Here is an 11,941-nt window from a genome sequence, read left to right on the forward strand (position 1 = left end):
CCCATATTTATAGTAAAAAGCTAGAATTGTACTTGTTATCGACTGTGTTCCTCCTAATAATAACATTTCACACATCTATAAAAGTTGAATTTCCTCATGGAATGGTGAATCTGACACCAGATTTTGTTTTAACAGGTCAGTTACTCCTAAATGCATTGGTAGTAGTATAGTTTTGAGCTAAAATCATTACAATTGCCTTTGCTTATAAAGCTTCAGATTGGTGAGTTCAAAAATGTATACAATATTTACAAATACTTGAAACACTCCTGCCCAATAGCAACTTAATAGAGGCTACATGAAGTCTGCCCACATTTTGAAGAGCTGACTAATTCATAACAGTGCATCTTTGATCCACAGTAATGCTTGGACTTTATTTAACATCTCTTTTGTACACGTGCACACTATGAATTCTATTATTAGTTCATACCTGGTTCTATCCTTGTTTTAATATGGGCTGATGAGATATCCCGACACTTTCTAATTCATTCTTGAGATGTCAATATTGTTGGTAAGGCAACCATTTCTTTTCATTTCTATTTGGCCTTGAGCAGGTAATGCTGAATGCTGTCTTAAAGCCGTGAAGTCCATTAGGTGTAGGTAGACTAAAGGGCTCTTAGGGACAGAGTTTCAGAATTTTGAATCGGTGTCAGTGACATGGCAAGGGAATTGCAGATCATGTTTTTGCACCACCTAGAAGAATAAGGGTAGCAGGTACAGACGCAGGTGTGCGTTTGGAAGCTGCTTCAAAGGTTGGACTCTGGCAGTCCTCAGGTCAGACTTGCAGCAAGGAAATCTGATTACCATCTACCGTCCTCTCAGCTGATGAATCGGTGCTCCTCCATGTTGACCACTCTCACTTCGTAAAAACGCTAAAGGTAACAAAGCCTCCGAATGTCCTTCAGGTGGAGGGTTTTAATGCCCAACAACAAGAGTTGCTGTGTAACATCACTACTGATGATGACTGAAACATCTGCTAATGACACATCTGCCAGATGGGGTTAGCAGGAGGTGATAAGATAACCTAAAAGAAAAAGAGCCTCTTGACCTTCATCCATCTACCTGAACATGCATCTTTCTGTGACAATATTGGTAAGACTAATCATTGCACAGTCCATAGGGAAATAGAATTCTTCAGACTGAAGAAGCACTCTATAACACTCTATAAAATTATGTAGATATGGAGTAGATTTAGAAGCTTGCAACTCAATGCCAGCTATTACCAGCTATGAAATTATATTCAACTATATAATGAGTAACAAAGAAACTTCATACTGGAATTGAAACGTTAACTCTGTTTCCCTCTCCACAGCTGCTGCCATACTGCAGAGTTTCTATAGAACTTTTTTATTTAGGATCAGATCAAAGTTCTGTAGTCCTGCCACATCCAATCATGAATGAAGTTGGACAGTTAAACTATTAAGTAAGGAGTTGACTGTCTATCATGGAATATGTCATTGGAAAGACTAGCATTTGTTGTCTATGCCAAATTACTCTTGAATAGTGTGGTCTGTTTGCTAGGCCATTGCAGAGGATAGTTATGAATCAACCAAATTGCTGAAAAACTGGATTTGCATATCGATCAGACTGGGTGAGGGTGACAGATTTCCTTCTGAAAGAAATTAAGACTTTAGATGCCTTTTTGTTTGACAATCTGGAAGTTTCACAGTCATTATTAAAAAAATGAACATGTTATTCCAGATTCATAAATTGAATTTAAATTTTACCTAGCTGCCTTGATGGAATTTGAACTTGTCTCCAGAGCATTAGTCCAGTATTGAATGATTTATAATCATAAACTTAGCTTCTCACCACCTGCTATCTATCTGATTGCAGCCAGGGAATCTTTTTTGCTCCTGCATTAATCCCTGCTGTTCCAGAAGAATCTAGCCTTGGCTCCTCCTTTTTTCTGATCTACACTCTTTTCCCCCTCAGTGACATCATCTGAAGTCACAGCATTTGTTTTCACTTGTATATAGAAGACATCCAGTTCTATCACACCAGCACCTCTCTGCTTTAGCGAACTTGTCAGTACTGGATGAACAAAAATTTCACGCCATTATTTTACTTCCACATTCCAAACTCCATTTCCTAACTACTGCCTTCATCCCTCTTCCTGACAACTGAGATGAATTCAATCTGTTCATAACATTGGTGTCACATTTGATCCAAATATGAACTTACAACCTCATTTCATTGCTATCACTAAGACCACCTATTTTCCCCTCCAGAACATTGCTGAACTTTGCCCCATTTCAGCTCATTTCCATGTTGAAACACTCATTCATGCCTGTTATTGCTTTTAGACTAATCTACTCAAGTGGACTTCTCATTTTACCCTCTTAAGGTTTGAGGTCATCTGAAACTCAGCTGCCCGAGTTTTAACTTCCAAGTTCCCCTGTTGTCCCTGTGCTCACTATGTTGGCTCCCCCAAGCAAAGGTTTGATTATGAAATTCTCATTCTTATTTTTAATTCACTTTTCTAGTCCAACCCTTCTTTCTTTCTTTAATGTCTTCCAAACCCACAACCCTCCAAGATTATTAGATAGGAGACGAAACGTTTGCAATACAAATTCCCAGCTCGGCGAACAGAGCCACAACAACAAGCACCTGAGCCACAAATCCCAAACATTATCCGTACCCCTAATTCTGGCTTCTTGCACATTCCCAACTTTAATCGTTCTCTATTTATCATTAGTTGTCTCAGCTCCAAAGAATACCTTCTCTGCCTCTCTCTCCTTTTCTATCTTGCCTTCCTCCTTTAAAACACTCCAAAAAATTGATTAAAGAAGTAGGTTTTAAAATCATCATCTAACTTGTATTTCTTATGTGGCTCAATGTCATAATTTTTAGATTCATGTGATGTTCCTTGGGACCTTTCATTGCATTAAAGGTTCTATATGAATATAAGGTGTTGCCAGTGAAAAAGAGCATTTCATATTTTGAAGCATGTTCCAAGTTTTGCCAGACTGTTAAACTACTGGCTTGTAAATGAGATGTTAGTTCTGTACTTCAATTGTCGAGAGTGTGGTGCTGGAAAAGCACAGCAGGTCAGGAAGCATCCGAGGAGCAGGTGAATTGACATTTCAGGCATAAGCCCTTCATCAGGAATTCCTGATGAAAGGCTTATGCCTGAAACATAGATTATCTTGTTTCTTGGATGCTGCCTGACCTGCTGTGCTTTTTCAGCACCACACTCATGACTTTGATCTCCAGCATCTGCAAACCTCACTTTCCCTCTGTACTTCAATTGCAAAACTCAACAATACATTGGCTGTTTCCATTCCAGCAGCACACACCAATACTTCCAATTCCTGAAATACAATGTCTAGGATCCTTGCAGCTTCCTCCGTATCCTAGGATGTATATTGCTAGACCTTGGTATTTTGCTTTTGTTTATTTTAATCACTTGTGGTGTTATTATAGTTAAAATCTTCTTAACTCATTCTAAACCATTTCAGGACCACATACTCTGACATATTCTTTTTTCTTTAAAGACTGAAACGTTTTTGCTCATCTTTTAAGGTGGCCTTCTGGTATAATTACTAGAGACCCGGATGGTTTTCTGGTGGCCTAGGTTCAACTCCCATTCTGACAGATAGTGATTTTTTTTTAAAAAATCTGGAATTATGAGTATAATGATAATCAGAAAACCATTGCCGATAGTCAGGAAAAGCCCGTCTAGTTCACTAATACTCTTTCGGGAGGGAAACTACTATCCTTACCTGGTCTAGGCTTACATGAGACTCTAGACCCACTGTAATGCAGCTGATTCTTAACTGCTGTTTGGGCAACTAGGGATATGCAGTAATTGTTAGCCAAGCCAGTGATGCGCATGAATGAATTTTTAAAAATCACTCTTATTGGAATGCCCATGTCACTTTTAACAATTGTATTTTTTCAGTTATAAGAATATTTTTCCTTTTAGTGGCTTGAAATGTTTTTCTTATCCCAAACTTGTCCACTTCTCACCATTTCTTCTTCTCTCACATGTAAATGATGACTAGAAGGATTTAAAACCTTAATTTGCACACTTGAATATATGGAGTATGTTCTGCGCTGTTTTTAAATTGCATTGTTCATTTTAGAGTTTGGAATAAATGGTCTGAATTTTTATTCAAAGGGTAAAAGGATATTGTTAGAGAAAAGGTGCTTGGAAAAGTAATGGGGCTAAAAAACTAATAAAACCACTAAACCCAGTGGGATGCATCCGAGGATATTAAAGGAAGTAACAGCAGAGAGTGGATGCACTTGTAATAATCTTCCAGGAATCTTTAAGTTCTGGAAAAATTCCAGAGGATTGTAAAACTGCTAGTGTTGGCAGTTTTATTTAAAAATGGAAAGAGACAAAAAAACAGGTAACCAAAGGCTGGTTCACTTCATGTCTATTACAAGGAAATGCAGCAGAGCATTCAGAATACGTAATATGCATGGCTTCATGAAGAAGAAACCATGACTGACAATTTTACTGGAATTTTTTTTAGGAGGTATCAAACAGGGGTAGATAATGGAGAAAAAGTGGATGTAATATTTAGATTTTCAGAAGGCATTTTATGAAGTTCCACACATTAGGCTACTTAAGATTGGAGTCCATGGTATTGGAAATAACATTAAATAGAGGATTGGCTAACTAATAGAAGACAGTTGGGATAAGGGGCTCATCGTTCAGGATGACAACCTGTAACTAAGGGTATGACCCATGAATTAGTGCTGGGGCCACAGTTATTTATGATATGTATTAATGACTTGGCTGAGGAAAGTGAATGTACAATAGCCAAGTTGCGGAAAACACAAAAATAGGTTAGAAGATAATTGATGAGCATGATACATGAGTCTTTGAAAAGGTATAGACAGGTTAAATAAGTGGGCAAAAACTTGGTAGATGAGCTGAATATTTAAATGGAGAAAGCTACAAAACAAAGGGGTTTGGGAATCCTCATCCATGAATCACAAAACATTAGCATCCAAATTAAGTAGGTGAAAGGGAAGGCAAGTGGAAATGTTAGCTTTTATTTCAAAGGCAATAGAGTATAAAGAAGCAGAAAAGGTTTGCTAGAACAATACAAGGCACTAGTCAGGCCATAGTGAAATATGAAGAACAGTTTTAGGTCCCTTTATTCTAAGGAATCAGATACTGACTTTGGAGGCAATGAACCAGAGAAGATTCACTAAGCTGATAATACATACGAAGGCAAAATATTGCAGATAATGGGAACCTGAAACAAGCACTCAGTGCTGGAGAAACTTAGATCTGGCAGTACTTGTGGAAAGAGAAACCATTAACAGTTCGGGTCTAGCATGACTCTTTTTGAGGATCCTGTTTTGAAGAAATCATACTGGACTTGAAATGTTATCCCTGCTTCTCTCACTACAGATGCTGCCGACTTGAGTTTCTCCAGCATTCTGTTTGTACCACAGATGGAGAGACTCTGTCTTATGAAAGAGGTTGAGTAGGCCAGGCCTGTACTCATTGGAATTTAGAATAAGAGACATTTCTGAAATATTGTTCAGGGACATAGCAGATAGATGTAGAATTCTTTGTCACAGGGCTATTGAAGTTGGGTCGTTAGGTATATTCAAGGTTAAGATGGACAGCTCTTTAATCACTGAGGGAATCATTGGTTTGGGGAAAATGAAGGAAAGTGGATTTGAGGATTGCTGGATTAACCACAATCCCATTGAATGGCAGAGCAGACTCAATGGGCTGAATAGCCTTCTGCTCCCACATCATTATTTCAGAGTTGAAAATTTGTGTTAGTTACATGTTGGGCTGCTCTTATTTGTGGGATGGTAAATAAAGGAATTCAGTGCATTGTGGCTTCAGAATTGATGATGCAGTTTGTATTAAATATTATGATACTTGAATGTTGATGGACTGGTTTTAATATTAATAAAGGTGTTGGCACTTCAGTGCTCAGTTATATAGCATCAAAAAACTGGATAGGAGACAATAACTTTCTTTCTCTGTGCTTCGCATATTGATAACTGGTACTGAACTTTACAAGTATTTAAGAACTTGGTGAGCCTAGGAAAGTTTTTTTTCATTTAGGTAGTTACCAGTACACTTCTAAATAGCCTTTTTCATGGTAATATTGTGACATGGTTCATCAGATTTCTATCCATGGAGTCAATTTGACAATACTTGTATATAAGATTGTGCTTCACTGACCAGATTGAGGTTTTTGAGGTGACAAAGATAATTGAGGGAAAAGCAGTTGATGTTATCTACATGGACTTCATTAAAGCCTTTGACAAGGTCTGTCATGGCAGACTGGTACAAAATATGAAGTCATATGGTATCAGGGATGAGCTGGCAAGACGTATACAAAGCTGACTCAGTCATGGGAGACAGAGGGTCATGGTGGAAGATTGCTTTTTGGAATGATGGATTATGACTAGTGGTGTTCCACAGGAATCAGTGCTGGGACTTCTGTTTGTGATCTACATAAATCATTTGGAGGAAAATGTGGCTGGTCTAATTAGTAAGTATATGGACGATACAAAGATTGGAGTTGCGGACAGTGAGGAGGATTGTCAGAGGATACAGCAGGGTAGATCAGTTGATGGCAATGACAGAAAAATGGCAAATGGAGTTTAATCTGGACAAATGTGTGGTGATGCTTTTTGAAAGGTCAAGTACAGGTGGAAATTATACATTGAATGGCAGAACACTTGTATTGATATGCAGAGGGATCTGGGTGTGCAGGTCCACAGATCACTGAAAATGGTAGTGCAGGTAGATAAGATAGTAAAAAAGGCCTATGGCATGCTTGCCTTTGTTGGAAGGAGCATTGAGTATAAGGATAGGAAAGTTCTATAAACGTGCAGCGTAACTTTAGTTAGGCCACACTCGGAATATTGTGTACAATTCTGATTGCCAAAAAAGATGTGAATGCTTTGGAGAGAGTGCAGAAAAGGTTTACCGAAATGTTGCTTGATATGGGGGACTTTAACTATGAAGAAGAGTTGGCTAGACTGGGTTTGTCTTTACTGGAATGCAGGAGGTTGAGGGACAACCTGATAGAAATTTATAAGATTGTGAATGGCATGGATAGAGTGAACAGTATAAGGCATTTTCCAGGATGGAGGGGTCAAGTACTAGGGGAAAAAATGTGAGAATCGTCGGTGGGGGAGGAATTTAAAACAGATATGTGAGGCAAATTTTTCACAGAGAGAGTGGCGAGTGCTTGAAATGTGCTGCCAGAACAGGTGGTAGGAACAGACAATAGCAGTACTCAAGAAGCATTTGGACAAATACATGAAGAGAAAGGGAATAGAGGGATAGAGATCTTGTAAATTAAGACAGTTTTAATATGGAAGGGCAAAATGTGTTGGCAAAGGGCCTGATCCCGTGCTGTATTGTTATTTGTTCTAATTTGACTAGATTTTCTTTGGCCTAAAACTACACATCTCAACTTATTGAAGGCCAACCAGATTGGAAATAGTGTGATGCATTGTGATCTTTTGTACTCTAGTTCACAAGAACTTGGGATAATTTACTTTCCCCTTAAGTTTTCAAACATTGCCATCCTATCTGGGAAAGTACCTAACCTGTCCCCACAGCTCAGAATAATTAAGTGAAATTTATCATCAAATCCAGGATAGCTGCAAAATTTTTCTTCTCCAAGCAAAAAATGTTGTCTTTCTTGAGTTTAATTTGTTTTCTAAACAATCCAAAGACTGTTATTTCAATTTAAATAAAATGTCTTCTTGCACTTTATTTTAATAACATCTACAATCGTCCAATTACCTATAACTTCAGGTTGGATTATACCATTTTATCAGATACAATCATTAGCATACCTTGATCCAACTTGTGTCAAATGATGTAGAAAATAATCTCTACAGGTATGCCTGATTATGAATACAGAGCTTTAAGAAAATGATTTATAAAAGATAATTCTGGTCACAAACCACCTCCTTTTAAATTTTGTTTTATGTGAATCTGATATCTGTCAAATCTCCCTGATCACTAAAGATGCCTTGTTATTTGTTTAGTAATGTAACACAAAACTTCCCTTTCTGTTCAAAAAAAAAGACCCTGTTACTATACATTGATTTTCTCCTGTTCCATTTTATGTACTTGTTTGTATTACGTTTTTTGTCAGAAAAAAGTGGATTTTAATATCTTAGTATAATGAAACATTTGTTTACTTTCATAGGCCTTGTGTGGCTGTACAGTTAATATTCCTACAATTGATGGCAGAGTGATTCCCCTACCTTGCAATGATGTTATCAAGCCTGGGACTGTGAAGAGGCTGAGAGGAGAGGGTTTACCGTTTCCTAAGACACCTACTCAACGCGGTGACTATATAGCAGAGTTTCAAATAAAATTTCCTGACAAAATGTCTCAAACAACAAAAGAAATCCTGAAGCAACATCTTCCAATTTCTTAGAACTCAAATCAAAGCAATATTTAATACAGTGCCAGAAGTTCGAAGAGGAGAACAAAAGGATCATCCATTTTCTAATATAATGTAATCCATTTTAAAGAAAATTATTTTAAGTCCGAGCATTTCAGTTCTTTTGTATGCTGAGCCTTGTAATGATAACAATGGTAAGTGTGAAAAAGAACTGTTGAATCTGTTTTAGTGGAATAATAATCTTGATGCATACTGAAATTCACCACTGTCATGGTGGGTATGCAGGTGTAGATGTGGTAAACCTATTTTAAATATGTTTGTATTCGAAAACATATGGTGCAGTGCTACATCTTTAAAGCTGGGTTTGTCAATATAGAGTAATTATGTAGAAACTGAAGTACCTGCATAATAAACTAGAGGTGGCAGTTTGAGAGATGAGCTTTAAATATTATTCTTCCAGAAAAACACTGAATAATTTTAAACTAGATTAACTCTGGTTAGTAGTTTGGAAGCACAAGTCATCACAGTGCCATAAAATGGTAGGGGCTTGTTGGAACCATGGAATAGCTGTATGGGTTGATAGAAGTCCACTGAATCAAAAGTTTCAAGTCTTGTAAAGCTATAAAAACTTGCAGCAGTATTGATTTATATTTTTTAACTTGTTCCACAAGGAGTTAAATTAAGAGGTTAAGTCAGCAATCAGAATTACATTTGGATCTATACAATGAAAATAGTGAAGGCAGAAGCAACCCTTGTACGTAGAGGAACTATTGTTCCTTAAAAGCAAGCTTATTTGAAACAATGTATATTTGGCATACCATTAATAGTGAGAAAATGAAGTGGTTTTTAAACTAATTGGTTATGACAATAATAAACTGTGTGCACAATTCAAGATTTTACATACTAAAAACTAGCAGTGTCTTGTAAAGTCATCTGTAAGCAACAGAACAGGTAGCTTTGGAGGCTGATAATTTCTCAATTTAGAACTGAACCAAGTTTCTTAATGCTGAAATTATTTACATTAAGGCATTTTAATAAAACTGGTATACTCTTGACTTACCCTCTGATCAATTGCAAAAAATTTCCGTTTAATATTTCTCACATGTCAAATGTTCAACTTTGTATTTTCTTCTGTGAGTTCCTTTCTATAATGTCATGATTAAATTTTCTACTTTCTGCTAACAGTCACTGCAGTCCTAATAACTGATTAAGTATGAGTCATTTTTGATCTCCTTTTCTTTTCAATATTTGAATTATATCACATTTTAAATTCATCCAGTTTTCCCAACATCACCACAAATTTTATGATTAAATTAGATTTCATATTCACTTTCCAATTACTGACCATCTTCATTATTTTATCAGTGTTTTTGTAATATTATTGTACCATGCTTTTCCTGCGCAGCCTAGCCAAACAATTTATTCTTGTTTGGCTCTCAGTATGCTGAAACTCATATTCTAATTCACATCACTTTTTAAAATAGGGCATTGTGCTTTGTTTATGCTATTCTGATGGTCAAAGTTGGTGCAGTTTCACAATCTTAAACAAAGCTATGTAAGCATGCGAGAGCCAAGGGAGGGGGTTTGTTTTGGTGGTCTCTTATGGACCCCTTCAATTGATATTGAAAAATTGCTGTGGGGAAGTGTTTGTGTTTGCACTCTAACTCTAGGGTTGCATGTTTTTGCTGAGTATATCTGCTGCTATGAAACTTTGCATTAAATGGAACAATTATTTTCATTTATAATCTGGTAAATTTATCTCTTTAGGGGATTACACAAACATTTTCTAGTTTCATCAAAATACAAAATTATTAAGCAACATTTCTGTTTACTATCCCCCTGTCCTCCTTTATCCTCATTTGGTTAAACCACATTTACTTCCTAAGGGAAAATGCAAACTGCATTGGCTAGAAGTTTTGCAATGCTTCATCCTTTTTTTTCCTGCATTTTATATGTCTAATCAATTGTTTAAATGTAAAACATGGCAATGCAAGTCTCTTTAAGTATTCATTTAAAAAAATACTTATAAAGAACGTGAGAGCATTGCTAATGCTGGATAAGTTTTCTGAATCTGCCTTTCTCACTTTACTTTGTGGATGAGAAGTAGAGCTGACACTAGTTTTGGTTACAAAATTCCATTGTATTGTACAAGTAGGAAAATAATGGAAGCAGTACAGGTACTGCTAGAAAAAAAATGTGAAATTCTTTTCCTGCATATTACTTTTTTTAATTCTAAAAAGACTTTCAAAAGTAGAAAAATCCACAAGGATACTTTTTCAAACCTATAAATTGTTGACTGTTTCAATACTTCCATCTGTATCTTAATTCTTAAAGAATAAACTGCATTTTGACTGAACATTTTTCAAAAACTTAAGTTGTATTTATCAACAGTACAGTAGTTTAATTTGGACATTTCATTTTATTGAATAACAAAGTTAGTTTATATAAATAAATTATTTTGTAATTGTGATTAAATAAAATAAATCTTTTTCAAAGATTTGAAAAAGAAAACAAATTACAGATTTCAAATAAAATCACTCCAGTGTCCAAGAGATTGTTATTCAAATATGCAAAGAGCAAGAAGCAGGAAACAGGTTAAAGCAAAATGGATATCTGGAGCAATGGTGATGGGGTGGCAATAGTCTGATGATATTATTGTTAGATTATTAATCTGGAAACTCGGCTAATGCCCAAAGGACACACGTTTAAATCCCACATCAGCAGATAGTGGAATTTAGATTCTTTATTACAGATATTTATTTAATTCGATGATGACCATGAAACCATTGCCAGAAATAGCCATGTATTCTCTAATATCCTTCAGCAAAGGAAATCTGCGGTCTTCACTTGATCTGGCCTACATGTGACTCAAACATCATAGCTTGGAAAACTCAGATTAGCAGTAGTAGCCTGGATGAGCAATCTACACAATGTTTTGAGAGAATTTATTAGAGTGGTACATTCTGAAACCAACCAGAGAACACGTTGTATTAGATTTGTGTGATTAGGATAACTAATAACCTCGAATAAAGACACTTCAAAGTAGCAGTGATCACAGTATATACTGGTTGAAAGGGAGAAGTTTAGATCTAAAATTAGTAGGTTAAACAATTAGACTAGAAGATAGATCCAGAGAGATGCTGTGGTCAACATTTTAAGAAGTTATTTCAGAAGTACATTCCTACTCTGAAGAAAAATTTCTAAAGGAAGGACCCACCATCCTTGGTTAGCTAAAATAGCGAGTGAAAACATCAAACTGGAGGAAATAGCATATAACTGCACAATGGAGGAGTGGCAGGTCAGAGTTTAAAGAATGTCAGACAGTGACTAAAAGGCTAACCAAGAGGATGAAATTAGAATAGAAACAAAAAATGGATAGCAAGAGTTTTTACAAGTGAATAGAAAAAGACTATGTAAAATGACTGTCTTAGCCTCTGTAGAGAATGAGAATGGGGGATTGATGGTACATAAGGAAATGGTGGATGAAATGAACAAAAACTGTGCTTCCATTTTCATTAAAGAGGATATTTAAAATATTCCAGTGAGCTTGATGTCGGTTTTGGGAAGATGTTGAATCGGTC

At 36.3% G+C, this 11,941-nt stretch overlaps 1 protein-coding gene across 1 annotated transcript in view; it reads left to right on the forward strand.

Moving 5' to 3' along the window:
• The window catches only part of dnajb5 (DnaJ heat shock protein family (Hsp40) member B5), a 70,400-nt gene extending 59,684 nt beyond the window's left edge, over positions 1-10,716 (forward strand). Inside the window, exon 4 of the mRNA XM_060829793.1 lies at positions 8,160-10,716. Coding sequence (XP_060685776.1) covers positions 8,160-8,393 — 234 coding nt within the window. The 3' untranslated portion in view covers positions 8,394-10,716. The remainder of the gene's footprint in view (positions 1-8,159) is intronic.
• Positions 10,717-11,941: the final 1,225 nt, after the last annotated feature.

Source organism: Hemiscyllium ocellatum, chromosome 1 (genome assembly GCF_020745735.1).
Source record: "Hemiscyllium ocellatum isolate sHemOce1 chromosome 1, sHemOce1.pat.X.cur, whole genome shotgun sequence".
Taxonomy (NCBI): Eukaryota; Metazoa; Chordata; class Chondrichthyes; order Orectolobiformes; family Hemiscylliidae; genus Hemiscyllium; species Hemiscyllium ocellatum.